Consider the following 18,843-nt stretch of genomic DNA (forward strand, 5'->3'; position numbering starts at 1 on the left):
CCTTTGGGCTGGCCAAGTCCAAAAGTTTGCAGATCCTGTCTTTCCCATTTTGTGCAAGTTCCGATGCGGATGAGAGCACGGGCTGCACACGTTCCCCTCGGGGCCTCCTGGGCCACTGGCCTGCGGTCTCTGGGACGCGCTTTCAGGCCCTCCCTGGGCTCCGGTGGCCCCTCTGGGGTGTCCGCACCCACGGGGAAGCAGCACGATGCTCTCACCCTGGTGGGATGTCTCCCTGGCCGAGGCCCCAGGGCCAGCCGCAGGCTCCACCGTCCTCGTGAGAATGTATGAATCTAATAAATGTGTTTTCTTTTAATCCTCCCCCCAAGAAAAATGCACTGACGCCAAAATTCAAGTGACTTGAATTCTGTTCACATTTTTACATTTTTAAACTACAGAAGTAAAATAAGCAAAAACAAAGACAAGTGAAACTAATGCTATGGGTACATCGTGGCAGGAAGGTTCAAAGGATTGCACCATTACCTTAAAGTTTAAAGATGTCTACAAACGTAATTAACTGGGTGACCATGGTTGGTCTTCACCACGTGACTCTCAGCGACCAGCGTTGTCTCCAGCAGCTGGGACCCCCTCAACTGCCGCCCACCCGACTCGTCCCAGCTTTGATCCTACTTCAACCCCCAGACCAGCCTTACCTTGGCCAGAGCAGCATAGGCGAGTCCCAGGATCCCGTTCCACTTGATCCCAGGCAGAAAGAAATTCTCAGACTCAAAGATAGTGGCGATGTTGACGAGGAATGAGCTGTTGAAGCCTTTCGGGATGGTGACGACGTCCTCCCCTACGAAGCCCGTCCAGCTTCCCTGCGTGTACTTCACCGTGACATCGAAGCCCTTGGAGCGGTAAGTGCTCGACCTGGAGAAGGAAGAGACAATGCCTGGAGCTGGATCCGTGCGCCGCATTCGGACGAGGCGGCCGGGCACGGTGGCCATGACCACTCTCCTGAGCACAGGAAAGCGACCACACTGCAATTCTTCATCATTAACGGCGATTCTGTTCACAAAGTAGGCAATCCCACTAGCCAGCCTCACTCACATCTGGGTGGTGTTTCCGTGCCAAGTGTGCGGGCAGCTTTGGGGTCGACACATAGCCCCGAGTTTAACATTTACCCAAGGCGGGGGGGCCCATAACTTACTTAACCACATCTGCCTTTGAAGGCACGGCCCAAACTGGGCACCCGCCTGGCCCCCTGGCTTTGCAGGGGCCCCGCACTGCTGCTCTATGACACAGGGAGGGACCTTCAGGTTTAGACGTCACACCCACAGCCAATGTGACAGATAAAGACCACCCCCACACCTTCCTCCTCAGGGCCCACATTTCCTCCTGATGTCACAGCCTCCTCCTCCAGGCTGTGCCACGGGGTCATACTCCTCTCAAAATATGGGGGAGGGGTGAAGCTAGTGGCCTGTAGGGACATGAATCCCTGTGACACCGTCTACAGTCCTATGTGCACACGGCCCTATGGGTAAGACCCGCTTAAACAGAGACATGTGAAGGAGATCAGACCACAGGCAGGGCAGATGAGAATTCTGCCCTCGGGCTTTCAGAGACAGACAGTAAACAAACAAATACATAAAATTCCATTCTAGGCAGTGGTAAAGTGGAAGGACTCCCCAGGGAATAAAGTGGGGGTGTGGGTAAGGGCATTGACCTGGTGGTCACCCAGGCGTCTCCAGTGCAGCCACCTCTGTGGGAGACCCACATGAAGACAATGAGCCCCATGGGAAGGACACTCTGGACGAAGGACAGCAGGTGTCAAGGCCCTGGGGTGTCCAAACCTATAAGGTCACGCCTACACCATCTCAGTTTGAAAACTCTGCTGAATTAGAGGACGGGACCCAGAGAACGTCTCTAGGCAAATATCTGAGCATTCCAACCACACTCACTCTAGGAAAACTGCCAAATTCCCAGAGAGATATCAGTTCCCCAAGCAGATCACTTGTCCAGTGCTACCGTTTGCCTGAGGTTTTCATTCACTGTTTTCACACTGAGCCTTTGAACGCCAAGTCTGTGTTGTAGGACTGTTCGAACTAGTGCAGTCTTGCCTGGGGTCCAGACGGCAGTTAAGTCAGAGACAGTCTGACCTCTTCTTTGGGGGGCACATCTCTTAACTTTAAATATGTTAACAGTCTTTAGTTCAGTAACGGTACTTCTGAGCGCCTGATCCTAAGGAAATACCCAGAGATACAAGACGGAGATTCAGGGGCAAAGACGGTCATTATGTTTGAAAACAGCAAACAGCTGAGAACAAGCTAAATGCCCAGCAGAAAGGGAACCATTCAGTAAAAGTATAGTGCCCCTCAATGGCGGAATATTATGTAGCACCAAAGAATGCTATTTGCAAAGTCATTTTCAAGGACGCAGAAATAAGGTGAAAGAACTCTTGGTGGTTCCCTCTGGGGGGTGGGATTTGGGAGGGAGACTCCCCTTGTGGTTAGGCCTATCTAGAATTTCTGCACACATAGCTTTGATAATCGGGGGGGAGTGATTCTTGGGGGCCTGGGTGACTCAGTCAGTTAAGCATCTGTCTTCAGCTCAGGTCATGATCTCAGGGTCCTGGGATTGAGTCCCGCATTGGGCCCCCTGCTCAGCGGGGAGTCTGTGTCTCCCTCTCCCCCTGCCCCTCCCCATGCTTGTGAACTCTTGTCTGTCAAATAAATAAATAACATTTTAAAAAAATAAATTAAAAAATAAAAAATAAAAAGCAAATAAGTGATTCTTCCAATGTCTGGCACACACGTTTTGGAGAAATCTGATTTATGCGAGCTTCATAATGGGATACAAAATATGAAGACTGCTTAATTTTAGTATTTACTGCCTTAGTTCACTCTGCCACGATCTTAAAGAGACAGCAGCATTGGGGAACACCTCGCAAGCATGTGTCTCCTGGCAAGGGTAGACACAGACAGAGAGTGACAGGGGATGGCTTGGGCACACGGAGTGCTGGGGGCGGCCCATCAGAGGTCCCACAGGCAGCGCCGTCAGGTCATGGAAACAGGAGACCGGAGGGTGGCTGTCATCCCAAGTTGACTGCCAGCACTGAGTCAAATGCATCTGGTGCGAGACAGGGGCTATCCGCATTTATGGTGAACAGCAATGAAAATCCTGACTTTGGACCATCTGGGGTCATTCCTTGTGTGTACAAATACACCACTGCCAACAGAAAAGGCTGTTCTGAAATGGGCAGAGAACAGGATCTGGCCCAGGGTCAGCACGCTTTTTCCGTCAAGGGCTGAGGAAACAACTTCCACCTTCTGTGGGTCCCATGATCTCTGTTACGTCTCCCCAGCCCTGCAAGTGTAATGCGGAAGCAGCCACCGACGATACTGACCAAATGCACGCTGCTGGATTCTAATAAAGTTTTATTAACAGAAGGAGCAGGCTGGAGGTAGCCGGAGGGCCCTCGTTTGCCAACTCCTGACTGCAGAGATTAGTTCTCTCCCCGATACAGCCTGAAGTGTCGTGACTTCCTTGGGAGAAGCTGTTTTATTTTTACTCTGCACAGACTACAGAACACTCATTAGAACCTGCTAATGTCTAAGCGCCCGAAGCAGCCTCGTAGGTGTAGACCGTGAGGTTCCTACACTACCCCGACCAGCTTGCTTGTCCCCTCATGGGGACAAGCCTTCTGGACACTCTGATGCCACTCGCAGAGACAAGAGGCCCTTGATGTTACACAGCTCGGGTTCAACCACCAGTTCCATTGCTCAGCTGTGTGACTCCAGCCCAGGTTACTTAACCTCTCTGTGCCTCTATGGCTTCAATGGGAAAAGGAGACCGTGTGGTAGCACATCCCGTGGATTAATTCTGAAGACCAAGAGAGCGAACTCTGGAAAGCACTTAGAACAAACCCTGGGACAGAGCAGGTGCATAAGAAAAACACCTGGTACTATTATAATTATCTGAACACTTGCTGTCTTTACTCCGTCTGTGAACAACTTGAAAGCGCAAGAATTTTTTTCCTGGGGCGCCTGGGTGGCTCAGTCGGTTGAGCGTCCGCCTCTCTCTTTCGGCTCAGGTCGTGATCTCAGGGTTGTGGATGGAGCCCTGAGCAGGGCCCCGCGCTCCACGGGGAGTCTGCTTGGCATCCTCTCTCCCTTTCTGCCCTTCCCCCCACTCACATATATGCTCTCTCTCAAAAAAAAAAAAAAAATTAAATCTTTAAAAAAATGTTAATCCCCTGAAAATACTCCTACAGCGTTACTTGTACTGAATACCAGAAACAGTCTCATCCGGAAGTCCGATCGTCCCCCCGGGAAGGGGCTCGTCTGTTGTACAACTTGGTTAAGGTGGTGGGGGGCCGTCGGGGAGGGGAGCCATGGGGGCGGGGCCCTCTCCATCTCTAAAGGCAGAGTTCTCCGGCCTTCCAGAGCAGCGCCGTCCAACAGAACCGGCCGCCCCAATGGAAATATCCCGTATCCTATGCCAGCCAGTATGGTCACCAGGGGCGTCCTGGGCACTAAACACGACTGTACAGGGACTGGAGAGGTAGGACTATTCCATCCAGCGCTCGGTAACTGAAATACCCATGTGATTGCAGCTACCCTGGTGGAAAGCATAGTTCTAGATAAGGTGAGAGGGAAAAAAAGTGCATCCTCTGTGAGCTCCTTGAACTAAACCTCCAAGGGCAAAAAGCCCAGTGATGAATCGTAAGTAAATCTGAGGGCTATCGATGTAGAGTTTCTCGCACTAAACTGGGAAAAAAAAAGTATTCCCCCATCTTCATGACTCTAACATCCCATTTGTTGGCACTAAAATGCTTTGGCTTGCAACCACATTAATTACTATCTTGAGGGAACCCCGGACTGGCTCGTCCTGCGGCTCCCGTTCTGGGTTCTCAGGAACAGCCATCAGTCAGGGACACGGGTAGCCAGGACAAAGTCCACTCAGCAACAAAATCACTTCGAACCAAGTTCAGAAGGCATTCTGCCTCCGGTAAGAGTGTTGAGGATACACAGGACTGAAAGGGGAAATCAATGAACAGGGGAGAAAAGAGCCAGAGACATTTTATTTTAAAAGGAACCCGCTATTGTTACCAGAGGATGTGAAAAGAGCAGGTGGGAGGGTAAAATTCAAAGTCCTGGGGTCTGCTCCCCCACCCAGGGAATGAGGAGTCTGGTGAAGAATGCATCCGGGGGCTCTTCTGCATTTGGGGGGCGGGTGGAACCTACCTTCAGGGTTGTCAGACTGGCCCACGTTGGCCCCCGGAAGGTTCTGGAAGGTTCTGGAAGTGACCAGACCAGAGTGGATGGGGCCACTGATGGCCCAGTGGCCGCTCAACCAGCCTGCCCAGCCTGGAGAGTCGCCATCATGCCCAACAATGACCAATGCTCGTGGGCACCAGCAGTCCACTCTGGGACAAGCAAACAAACAAATGTGGGCTTGAGGAACAATCTGAACCATCAGGCACAAAAACGGCCCATCGGCCCAAGGAGAGACGCGCCCAGCTCGGCCCCCTTAAGGAGGCTACCTGGTAATTCCCTAACATCCTACCACCACTCACAAGCATCATTTGAGGAAACGAACTGCCCCCTCGCCACGACTACTCTTTGTGTCTTGACCCCAGATGGGAGTATTTCTCCGGATAATCTAACAGAAGGTCGGGGGATGAGTATACCAGATCTTTAATCAAGCCAATTGGCCGGAGGCTGTTTTATTGGCTAAAAAAGAAGGACATCTATAGAAACACACAATCTTCTTTTTGCCATGAAGAAACTCACTGGAACATTCACCACCATGAAAAGAGGGCCTCCGATGGGAGGAAGGCACACAAAGGATTAACGGTAGCCTGGCGGCTCATTCCAGAAATCAAAGAGCTCTCGTCAAAGAGCCCCATGCCAAATCTCCAATTACTGGGAAATGTTTCAGGAAGCATTAAAACCTGAATATCCAAAGACTGGGGGACTGGAATCAGAGCTGACAAACCCAACCAGAAACCTTATTATAACTCAGGAAGATCAGAGGGACAAGCAAACACAGAAGCGTCACAGGGCAGGGAGCTGCATCTCAGAAAAGAACCCTCTGTCGGAAATGGAGATGGGAAGCGAGAACATTCTCTTGGCTTCCATTAAATACGACGGTGGGAAGCATACACCTTATGCCAATCGGAAAGTCAGCTGGAAGCCATACGCAAATCAGTAATGCATCATTTTATAGAAAATGTTACTATCTTCACAATATTAGATCCATGTTTGGGGTGCCCCAGTGGCTCAGTCGGTGAACCGTCTGCCTTGGGCTCAGCTCATGATGCCAGGGTCCTGGGACTGAGTCCCAAGTCAGGCTCCCTGCTCAGTGAGGAGTCTACTTCTCTCTTTCCCTCTGCCCCTCCCCCTGCTCAGGCACACATGCTCTCTCTCAAATGAACAATCTTTTTTTTAATAAATAAATAAATTTGAGTCAAACAGAAGTGTGTGAGAAGCACGGGATATAAAAACAGAGGAAGGGAGAGAAAAAAAAGTTAACACAAATCTGAGCAGGTACCTAAGCTGCAAAGCACCTCCTCTTTGTAGGGACACAGCTGATGGGACAAAACTTGCTGCAAACTCAGCAATGCGACGCTTCCCATCTGATTCAGCTAAGAAACCTGACAAGCCTGTGCTAAGAACAGTTCTCTTAAAAAGAAGGCCAGGGGTCCAAAATGTGGGTAACGTCTTACAGGTCCTACAGACCTTTCAGCAACACCTGGGAACAAAGAAGGTGGGCTGATGTCTGGGTGACAGAGCCTGGGGCAGCCCCTGCCCTCCGGTTAGTTCTGTTATTTCTCTATTTGCTCACACGCAGGGCACCCAAGAGAACCCTGAGTGCTCAGAAAGGTGGCAGGGATCCCTCGGCTCTCTTACAGAATTAGAAGAAAGGAAGGCTTCACCATCGTGGGAGCCACGGACAGTCCCACGAGTTTTCACATTAAACCAGGCTCCATGTTTAAGGATGAAAAACAGGAACAACTGCCACCCGACCATAAACCCAGCCAGCAAGGTGAGCAGGTAAGTTAGAAAGATGTCCTGGGGCATCTGGGTGACTCAGTAGGTTGGGCATCCGACTCTTGATTTTGGCTCAGGTCACAATCTCAGGGTCCTCGGATAAAACCCCACATCGGGCTCCCCGTTCAGTCAGTGGGGAGTCAAAAAAAAAAAAAAGACCTGTCCTACTGAAGCCTGAAAGAGAACCACTGTTCAACCAAACCACGTACAGAGTAGGAGGTAAACAAGACACCAGGAGCCTACAGTCCCTCAAATACTGTACATCTTCACCGCCATCGTACACAGCATTTGTAATGCTATGACTCCCCCTCAAATGTTTCAGTAACCACATCTGCACGGCAAATGGGTGACTGGCTTGCAAAGTGCTGTTCGGCCCCTCTCAACCCCTGGCTGAGGGTGTATGCCAAGGAAATGCTGCTTATGCACTGGGAAGGAAATACTCAGCCCGTGGGTAAATACACACACTTGAACCGAATGTGACTATACACTTCTCCCCAGCTTTGGCTTCACTCTGTCTCGTGTGTCTGCAGATCAGCGATGAAAGGCAGAACTACGAGGAAAAGCCACGAAAGTTACAGCCAAGCTCCAAGCATGTGTGTTCTGAGCCCCACGGTAGGTGTTGGGACACTGGAGACATGTGGGGACCATGGCCCTACAATGGAAAAGACGGAAGGCTAGGACTGCTTTGCCACCAAAGTAACACTTTTTACATACTTTGAACACACACTGCATTTTCCAGAAATGCAACTAAATTGGGGGAAGGTGGTACACTTGGGGGGAAACTTTACCAAGATCCGTCATCTATTTGGAAATCTTGTCCCCAACCCAAGCAGCTCTGGGGGATCTGAGTCTACTTCGACCCCCTTGTGTCAGTCTGCACCAGGTGCTGCAAAGTCCTGGGGACACTCACAACCCCCCACTGTTGACCCAGAGTGTGCCCATATCACGGTACTGACTACCGTTCTCTTCGTTCTCCCCAGGGCGACAGCAGGGCATCTAGACTTAGGTACGAGGCAAGTGGTATGTATGACCTTTGCTTTCCATTTGGGGCATTACAGAGTACTGGCTCGAAAAACAGTGTTCTGGGGCTGACGGTCTGCGAATGCAGACCTAGAAGCTGGAATGTAGAGAAGCTTCCTGGCCTCCTGGACCTCCTGTGCTACACAAGTAAAATCAAGGTCAGGACCAACTTGAAGTTCTGCTACATGACGACGTAGTCCAGAGCAAGCAGCTTGGGGACGGGGGACTGTTGGGGGTGGAGGACATGGGCTGACCATCCATCAGAACGGGGAGGGGCAGAGAGTAGCCCCTCACCTCCTGCACACACAGGGACTAGCCGTGCCCCCGCTGCACATGTCCCTGGACGGGAAGTTCACCCAGAATGTCAACGATAGCATTATTATCTTATCAATACACTGAGTCATACGCTAAGCTACAGGCTCTTGGAGGAGGGGCAGCTGGGGGTGTGGGGGCCCCAGGAGGCCTGTCTCGCACCTGCTCCCACCATCCTCCAGCTGCACGCACAGAAGACCACACCTCTTGACCTACCAAAAGGGAGACCAAGACACATTCCCAGGAAGACAGATGGGCACTTCTGCACAGGGTCAGCTAGCCTGCCTTGGGAAAGTTGCCTGCTATTTCCAGAAGCTTCCCAGCCATTATTCTCCCCCAGCTGGGGGAGCTGGGGTTTGTTGGAACAGAGACTGTGGATGAGGCAAGTGAGCAGGGAGTTTAATGGGGCCGCTCTGGGTCAGGCAACAGCTCTCGACCCTGGACAGCAAGCCACGTGTCGGCTTATTCGTTTTATCTGAGTTTCAACTTTCCGGTCATAAGCATGGATATGAAATTACCACGTGTATCCAGAAGGTAGTGTTTCTGGCTCCACGGGCTCCCTGGGAGCTGAACGCCGCCACGAGGCCCTGGAGGCCGTGTCTAGAGCCCACCTCGGGCTCTCTGAGGCCCAGAGCACACAGAGACTGTCCAGGCTCCACTCCGGCCTCATAGCCTCGCCCTGTAATAGAGGCCTAGGCCTAGGCCGGTCCTAGGCCCTGTGCGCCTTCCTACACAAGCCACAGATTCCCGGCACCAAAAACCCTCCTCGCATGGAAGTGGTTTTAATGAACCACACCTTGACCACTACTGAGCTTCGAAGAACTCAGGCCACTGCCCAGAACAGCCTCACGCTTCCACCAAATGCCTGTCTCCCCGCTCCAGCACTCTGCCGCTTACGACTGGAGGCCTCAATGACCATGAAAGGCTGGTGTGCTCTCTGCGGTCGGGTGAACCACACAAGGTCCAGCTGGCTTGAATTTTCAGGAAGTAAAGGTCAGGAGCACGCACCACAGCTATTAGGAGAATCCTCCCACGGACTCCCCCAGAAGGAACCCATACAGACGCACACACGGGCACCCGGACAGATCCATCAGTCACAGGAAAACACACAACCACGCACACACACACACACAGCTACAGATATACACAAACATACACACATTCACAGAGACACACCACCATACATACAGGTATCGCATATACACAGATGTCTACACACAGAACTATGCACACAACCATATTTACATATGCAAATTAGCTACACATACACACTAATATAGATATACACGCAAATATACACATGATCATCTACCGGCACAGGTATCTCCATATACATAGATGTCTACACAGACACACAACCATATACACATACGCAGATATCTACCCATATATACATATACTTACAGAGAGAGATATACAACCATACGCACATACCCACAAATATACACAACCATATACACATACGCAGATATCTACCATATACACAATCATATACCTACAGAGATATACAACCATACATACATACACGCGAATATACAGACAACCATATACACATACACAGATATCTACCCATATACACAATCATATACGCATACACACAAATATACACACAACCATATACACAAATGTAAATATCTATACAAATACAGACGCACAACCACACATAAACACAGATGTCTACACATATACATAGATATATACACATACACACAAACACATATGCAACCACAAACACATGCAAATACCTACACGTACATACAAATATTCACATACACACATATACACAATACACATCTATGTACAGATGTCTACACAAACACACACACACAAATATGCACACAATCATATATACCTCCACACAGATCTCTACACATACACAAGTACACACAACCATAGGCACAGACAGCTACACATACACACACATATACACAGACACAGACCCCCCCTTAAAATGATAGAGCTTTGGCTTCTCCTGGCCCAGTGTATTCTCAAGCATGGGTGTGGTGTCCCGAAACCCTGCCATGCCCGGCCACGCCCCCATCACTCACCTCTCCGCATCAAAGTACGAGTCTATGTAAGAGTGCGGGGCACCTGCCACGGCGAAGTTGCTGCTTCCAGTGTCAACGAGAATCTGCAGCTTTTATTTGTAAGGGGAAAAAATAGACACTATCAGGTTACTTGAATAAGGCAACACTGTTGAATATTTCTTTCAAAAACGAAGCACCAAGAGCAATGTATTACTTGGAAAAAATTTGTATTGATTAGACTTATTTTTTTTAAAGCTGCTTTGAAACTGAAATCTGAACATAGTCCGTTAAGAAGCTTACAGCAGGGAGGGGGATCCGTTTTGCTTTGGATACACAAGAGGCCTTACAAGAAGCTCAATTCAGCAAAATAACGGAGATTTCCTTTTTAAGCCACTAGCACTCACAACGAGGAAGAGCCAGGTCCCACCCTGGGCTGTAGGTCAGCTCTGTTTCCCTGTCTTTCCAATCTCCATGGAAGCCCTGATGGTGGTGGGGGAGGTGGGGTGGGGGGCGCTGCCCAAGATGCTCCCCCAGCCTCCCCCACCCCCAGCAGCAGGCATTCCCTCATCACTGCTACACAGCCCCCGGGACGCCCATCACATGGGTCACTTCTTGGTTTTAATGACTTCAAGTTTACATACAATAACAATGCAAGATCTTAGATTTTCTACTGGTGGTCTCTGACATGGTACCCAAAGCAAGAGACAGGCATTTCTATTATCCCCCAAAGCTCACTTCCTGTGCCTTTTCTAGGCGACCCCTCCTGTTTCTCAGAGGCAGGCACTTTCTGAATCGATTGCCAGGGACTGGACAGTCTATCGGAGTAACAATGTGGACAGGATGGGGGGCCAGCCTCTGGCTTCTAACGGTCGTTCTCGTCGACGTCACTCTGTGGATGTGTTTCTCTTCTTTTTGGGTAGACACCTCGGGCTCCAACTTGACGGGTCACAGAGCAAGTGTATTTTTAATACACTAAAGGAGAGATGCCAAGTTATACCACTACAAGCAATGGGTCCCTTGTTCCTCTGGTTCATTTTCTTCATATCCACCGCCAGTGTGGCATGCTGTTTTCCTGACGGTCATTCTAGTGAGTGTGGACAGGGACCTCCTGTGGCTTTGACCCGCTGCTCCCTGTGACCAGTGACCCCAAGCGGCCGCACCGTCTGTGAAGCGTTGCCCCCCTCCCACACCCAATAAGCCACGTCTTGGGGCGGGGGGTACGGCACTCAGCATCAGCCCAAGTCCAGACGCACACCCCACGGTACACACAAGGAAATGTTTCATGGAAGTAAACACAGAACAGGCAGATAAAATCCCAGAGGCTGGAAATCAAGTTTAAAAAGCCGTAGATGAGGAAATCTAGGTGGGCAAGTTTCTACCTAGAATTCTCTCAACACTCTGGTCAAATCCCCAGTTTTTGCCAAAGTCCATGTTTTCACTCCTTCTCTTACTTGACCACCCCCTCCCCACCCAGCAGGACGTCCCCTGGTCAGCCACTCTGTCCTTCTGGAAACTTCTGGAAATACAGTCTTCACTTGGATTCCAGGACATGGCACAGCCAGCGTTCCTCCAACATCTCTGCCTGCCCACGTCAGCCTCACTGCTGGGGTTTCTCCCCTTTGTGGACTAGAGTTTCCCACCAGTTGGCCCTGCAACCACCTCTGGGCACCACACACACGAGCCCTGCGGCAACCTCACCAAGTCGCCTGGCTTTCGGGGCCCTCCAACTGCCCGTGACGCCCTGTGTCTCCCACCTAGGCTGCCCCTGAGTTCCAGGACTTCCCTACTCAATGCCTCCACTTGGGATGTCCAACAGCTGTCCATTAGGGGTTGAACCATGTCCCCCAAGAAGACACACTAAAATCCTAACACCCTGGGACCTGTGGATGTGGCCTGACTTGGAAACAGGGTCTTGGCAGATGTCATCGAGTTAAGGCGAGACCCCTCATCCAACCGGACTGGTGTCCTTCATGAGGAAAACACCACGAGAAGACACAGACACACCAGGAGAAGGCTGTGTGACAGAGTCAGACACAGGCCACGGTGCTCTGAAGACCGGCCGCCACCACCAGGACCAGGAGACCCAAGAACGGACTTTCCCCGGGGTCCCAGCTGGAGCTCCGCCCTGCAGCCCCTTTGACATCAGACTCCTGGCCTCTGGACTGTGAGAGGGGACATTTCTGCTGTTAGACCACTGGGTCTGCCTGTCACCATGGCAACCCCAGGGAACAAACACTCCATCTCAAGCCTGCCATGTCCAGGATGGAACTCCCGGCACCCCCAGACCTGCCGCGTTCGCAGACGTTCCAATCCCCTAACGGGGGCTCTACCACATTGGCTCAGGCCCAACAGCTTGGTGACACCGTCCGCGCTCTTCTCCCTCCTGCCCCACATCCAGCCCATCAGGAAAGTGTGCCGCCCCCTCCTCCAGGCTGTACTCACTGCCCACCCACTTCTCACCATCTCTGCCCATGGCATGACCGTCGCCTGCCTTGCCCAGCCGGGGTCCCTCCTTCCTCCCCGGGTCCACTCCACCCACCGGCCACCATGACCCTACAACAGCATACGTCAGAGCACGCCACTCCCCTGTCCTCCCTCGGCTCCACCGCCCAGTCCATGGTGCCCCGACTTCACTCTGCCTCTGCCATGCTGACTGCCAAGCTGTTCCCTGGACAGTGCAGACTCTTGGCGGGGTCTTCCCCCCGCCCCCCACTGCATGGTCTGTGCCAGTGTAGACGGACCTTGCAGGGTACCCGTGCTCTCCCTCCAGTGCCCCCTTCCGAGTGAATCCCAGCCCGCGGGAACCCCCTCCCTCCACTCCCATGCCGCTCAGCACCTCCGGCGGTAACAGCGGACTGCGAACAACACGTACAATGTGCCAGGGGCTCCTTACAGGGCTTCAGAGACACGAGCCTGTTTAACTCCCACAACAGCACCACCATGACCCCCACTTCACAGACGGGGCAATCAGATGCTGAGGGGTGCCCTGCCCGGCCATGCCGGGGGCATGGCAGGGCTGGGGCGGACCCATGTTGCCTTCCTTCAAACACTTTCTCTTAACTCACCTACCACTCCCCAGGCTCCAGGAGCCCCCTCTCCCCCCGTTGCCCCCGTCTGCCAGCGTGTGGGTCTTGGGCCGGGATCTGTGCCATTTTGTTCTCTGCTCCGTCTGGGCCGGGCCCAGAGTGGACAGTGAGGTATCTGCTGGAGGAACAGCGAAATGATTCTCAAAGCTAAGATCAAAGAAGGTGACGTCGCCCTTGGTAGGAGGACCTCTAGATTGGGGAAAAATAAACAAGGTAGGGTTGGTGTCCCTGAACCTGCAGTGTGTGAGCTCCACACTGATTCCAGGCTGCCGGGCGTCGGATGGCAAGCCTGGTGGCTGCTTCCCTGCTGTACTGGGCGCACAGGCCTTCCCCCGCCAGGGGCCATGGAAACACCAGGGAATTGTCCTGGGAGCCCCTGCATAAGAAATGCGACATCACGTCTTCTCAAACCAGAGCCTACTCTGTGAGCTCCCAGCGTGCCCTTCCCGCCACTGAAGATCCTGTCCGCAGCACCCGCAGGAACAGCAGCAGACGGACCTGGGGACTGATGGGATCCAAAATGCACTAAGCAGGCACCCGGGTGGCTCAGTGGGTTAAGAGTCTGCCGAGGGCTCAGGCTCAGGTCATGATCCCGGGGTCCTGGGATCGAGTCTCACATCGAGCTCCCTGCTCAGTGGGGAAGCTCCTTCTCCCTCTCACCTCTCCCTCCTCTTGTGCTCTCTCTCTCTCTCTCACTCTCTCAAATATATAAAATCTTGTTTTAAAAAAATAAAACACACTAAATAACGAGATGATAAAAGTCACTTTATGCGTCTTGACTTTAGGAAGAGACTTCTGTCTTCTGTCTGCATTTCATAACACAGAGTCACTCACTAAGGGGCCAGACCCCCCTCCCCTACAGAGAGGTCTGGTATCTCAGACAGCATGCAGCTTGAATCAGAATGATCTGGTTCCCTATTCAAACAGCTGATGCCCAGCAGCCCTGAGCTCCCAAACCACACGTGGATCGGACTGCATCTTAATTTCTCAGGAACACGCAAAGGCGCGCCAAGCGAGTCTACACGTCTACCGACTTGATGGGACAGGATCTGGCGATGGGACGGGATCCCGGGCATCCAGCCGTCCGAGCAGGCAAGCTGGGCAGACGAGCTCCATGGGCAGGTCAGTTGCGCGGGCCAGGTAACATTCCATGAGATCGTTGGTGGAGACCGGTTAAGCCTCCAGCACCTCTGGCTCCTGGAGAGGCCAGACTCCACCTCCTCTCCCCCGTTGGTCACCCATCCTGTGGGTTTTCCCAGAGCCAGCTCATTAAGTCACTCAGGTGTGGTCCAAAGGGGCTGGCTTGGTGTCACAGAAGATGCCTTTATCAGTCCTCTCCCCCGGGGGATTTCCTGGGGTTTCAGGAGCCCCACCAGGAACTGGAACAAGACCAGATACAGATTTCTTGTAAGTCACAGTACCACAAACAGCCAATGTAAAAAGGGCAAGGATGGGACCTTTGCCCATCCTGGGAATGACATTCCAAAATGCACCTTGTCAGGCGCCAAGACTTTTTGTCCCAACAGCAGACCCCAGGTCTGAAAGGACGTAAGCTCATCACGGGGCCCTGCATCCAGACTTAAATGGCTCCTGGAGACAAGATGAAGTTTTCCGAAGTTGCCTGGATGAAAGCGTAGAGGTGATGGAGAAGAAAAAGAAACAGGACTCCTTCATGAGGCCAATCAGAGGATTCTATGCCTTTAAAAGCAGATAGCGTCACTCAGTGTACGTGTCAAGACACATCAATCACCCGGAAAATACAGAACCAAACCAATCACCAACTGTACGACAGTGAGGAATATTTAGTTGCTCATTAAAAGTCACAATTAAAGCTCTAGATTCTAACACAAGCATCCTTCTGCCCACACTTGCGTCGGCTGGGAGAGCGTGCCATCTCTGAGTGTTCTGGGGTCTCCAGGCGTCTGGCCCCAGCAGCCATGTGCAGAAAGGCCGGCCACTGGGGCATCCCACATCTGCCCCAGAGAGTCCTGTGCAATATAGCGTGGTCACAAGGACACGAGACTACTGTCCTTGGCATAATGGCCCCAGTGACCAAGACCTTTCTGGGTAGACAGTCCTCCCACGGCCTCCGCATCATACCAGAACCTAGATCTTTCACACACCCCCGCCCCTCCCTCTACCACGACGCACAATGCCCCCTTTGCAGAGGCCAGGGGCATGAAAGCAGAGAAAGTTGCACAGGAATACAGACTGCATGAACTTACACAAAGACAACTCCAAACCCTCCTGGCATCTGGTACGACCCTCTCTTTCCCAGCTAGTAGGAGCAGGAGCCAGTTTGTAAGAAAATTCAATTCAGAGGTGTGGCTCGGCAAGGCTGGCCACCCCAGTGCTTCCCAGAGCCTCCGATCTGGGGAGAGAAATCATCCCAAGAGATTGAGGCAGCCCAAAGTCAGGCAAGGGACAGATGTCCAGGGTCAAGACCATGGGTTGCATTTCAGTTGCACAGCAAACAAGCCAGCACCTTCTTCCGTGGGCTGGTGTTAGAAGCAGCCACCAAGCGTGTTGATTTCCGGCTAAGCCACGCCTCCCCTCGGAAAGGGGTCTCGACCCCAGAGAAAGAAGCTCCGTGCCCCGGCTCTATACACGTCACCCCATGCACTCTGAAAGGACAGAGCCTCCAAGGCTCCGGGTGCAGCCGCTTCTTAGCCCGACTCCACGCACCTGCACGGTCCTCCGCAGCGTCCTTCATCCTGAACTTCCAGAATTGCCTCCTGCATCCTTGGGTTCAAGTCCACACACACGATGGTCTAACCCCAGAACATGTCCCTCGGCCCCTTCGAGGGACACTGAAGATGCATGCACAGTCTCTCAACCTTGAGGAATTTTTCCGTTCCCAAACACAACTGCAAACGACTTAGAAGTGCTGAAGAAAGACGGCCCCTGCCTTACACCAGGGTGCAGATATGCCGCCCAGAGGGGCGAGACCCCTTCCCTCCCTATGCCGGGGGCACTCGTGCTCCGTTTCTTCTAGAACACAGCAACGTGTGACACAGCAGCTGGGGCCTGTGTTCCAGGGGCCACTGGGCTTCGCTGCTCCAACCCTGGGCCAGCACACGGCCCTCCGGAGGGAAAGCAGCAGACACAGGCCCTGCAGAGCTAGGCACCCAGCGGCGAGGACCGAAATGTCCACAGGCCTGTCCTCAAGAGCTACCTGTGGTCCAGGTCGAGTGGCCCAGGAAGGTCCAGAAAGGTAGGAGTTGATGGGACAAGTTATTGGTCGCTTCTCAGAATCAGCAAAAACCCAACACACTCCCCAGAGCTTCTGCCCTTGGCCCCGTCACAGGCAAGCGTCAGGAGTTAGCTCGTGTCTGGATCCCTCACCTCCTTTCCCCTCTCCATCTGCTCAGGTGGGCTTCTGTCCAGGCTCCAGTCCAGCCAGGCTCCCCAGTGACTTCCCTGGTCTCTGCCTGCTCAGGAGACTGTACACACTAGCCAACACTGACCAGTCCCACCGGAAGCTTCAGAAACACCACCTTCCTCCTTTTTCCCTGCCATCCCCCCAATTCTCATTGCCTCCACAGATATAGCCCCCCTTCTCATCGCCCCTGCCGATACGGCCCCTCTTCTCATCGCCTCTGCAGATACACCCCCTCCCTTTTCATCTCCTATGCAGCTATGTCCCCCCTTCTCATCTCCCCTGCAGATATGCCCCTCCTTCTCATAGCCCCTGCAGATATGGTCCCCCTTCTCATCGCCCCTGCAGATATGTCCCTCCTTCTCATCTCCCCTGCAGATATAGCCCCCTTTCTCATCTCCCCTGCAGATATGGCCCCCCTTCTCATCTCCCCTGCAGATATGTCCCTCCTTCTCATCTCCTCTGCAGATATGTCCCTCCTTCTCATCTCCCCTGCAGATATGGCTCCCCTTCTCATCTCCCCTGCAGATATGTCCCTCCTTCTCATCTCCCCTGCAGATATAGCCCCCTTTCTCATCTCCCCTGCAGATATGGCCCCCCTTCACATCTCCCCTGCAGATATGTCCCTCCTTTTCATCTCCTCTGCAGATATGTCCCTCCTTTTCATCTCCCCTGCAGATATGGCCCCTCCTTCTCATAGCCCCTGCAGATATGTCCCTCCTTCTCATCTCCCCTGCAGATATGGCCCCCCCTTCTCATATCCCCTGCAGATATGGCCCCCCTTCTCATCTCCCCTGCAGATATGTCCCTCCTTCTCATCTCCCCTGCAGATATGGCCCCCCTTCTCATCTCCTCTGCAGATATGTCCCTCCTTCTCATCTCCTCTGCAGATAGAGATACCTCCTTCCTCCATGCTCTTGGAAACATCTTACGCATCATTCCTGGGAGTTCTGTGTCCCCAGCCCCTGGTGCACCATTTCCACACTGGACGGAGTCCAACAGTCTTTTTCAGGGGACACCCCCAAGCAAGGGGGCCCTGCAGGAGGGTGGGCCCTGGTGTGGTTCCACTCTTCATTCACAGCACCTTGGACAGCGCCCAGGGCGCAGTAGGTGCTCAATAAACCAATAGTGGAATATACAAGTGGGGGATAGAAAAACTTTCACTGAGAGGACACTAAGTAGCAAATCTGCATATTCTGGGCCAAAGGAATGTGTTTATGCAGTATAAAACAAGTCTGTGCTTATACCTACAAATTATACACAGAAGATCAAGAAGGCAAAAAAGATCTTAGACCACCTGCTCTAGAAGTCACAAGATGATGTGTGAAAATCCTACTACCCCCAAAGCCAACACTTCCCTTTTAGACACGTACCTCTTCAGCAGTACCCTCCAGGCCCCACAGTCCCACCCAGGACTGCAACAACACCACTCTACAAATTAATCCTGAAACAAGGATAACGATTCTGCACCCTTCTGCACCTGTTACCGGTGGGTGGGAACTGGATAGGTTTGGAACATGAACAGGCAGTCCGTCTGCATGTCAGAGAGCTGCTTCTCCACTTTGCTGAGCAGAGACAGAGCCTGGGATCAAGGGGCACCCCACTGCTCACAGACCTGTGTCTGCGCGGAGTCCTTCTGCTTGTGCCTAGCTGCTCCCTGACCTACGAGGTGGGTGATGGAGTGCTCCCACAGGGCGCTTGTGAGAGGTAAACGCAGTCAGGTGCCTTACTTACGCCCCTGGTATAGGCTCTCAGGGGGCGAGCCATACCTCTTGGTGCCGAATCCACACGCAGATCTCAGAAGGAGACAGAAGACGGAGGTCAGTCCTCAGGAGCCACCAACACGACCTCCATGACATCCATGGGACCTCTGGCCAAGGGCTGGTTCTGTGACTCTGGCAGTTTCTTCGGGACGTCCCTTTAGGCATGTCCTTGGGGGCGGCCAGGACTTTATCCTCATGCCCTGCCCTGCCTGACACAGCTCACTCATGTTTAAAATGGCACATTGTGTGGGGTTTGCTTTTCCT

The 18,843-nt window shown here is 52.6% G+C and overlaps 1 protein-coding gene across 3 annotated transcripts in view; it reads right to left on the bottom strand.

Moving 5' to 3' along the window:
- Positions 1 to 18,843, bottom strand: part of BACE2 (beta-secretase 2) — a 78,254-nt gene that overhangs the window by 32,649 nt on the left and 26,762 nt on the right. For all 3 annotated transcript variants that reach the window (XM_047719775.1, XM_047719772.1, XM_047719781.1), the window contains exons 2-3: positions 10,373 to 10,461; positions 651 to 867 (exon numbers count right to left, since the gene is read on the bottom strand). In XM_047719775.1, coding sequence (XP_047575731.1) covers positions 651 to 867; positions 10,373 to 10,461 — 306 coding nt within the window. The remainder of the gene's footprint in view (positions 1 to 650; positions 868 to 10,372; positions 10,462 to 18,843) is intronic.

The sequence above is a fragment of the Lutra lutra genome, chromosome 1, assembly GCF_902655055.1.
Source record: "Lutra lutra chromosome 1, mLutLut1.2, whole genome shotgun sequence".
NCBI classification, from domain to species: domain Eukaryota; kingdom Metazoa; phylum Chordata; class Mammalia; order Carnivora; family Mustelidae; genus Lutra; species Lutra lutra.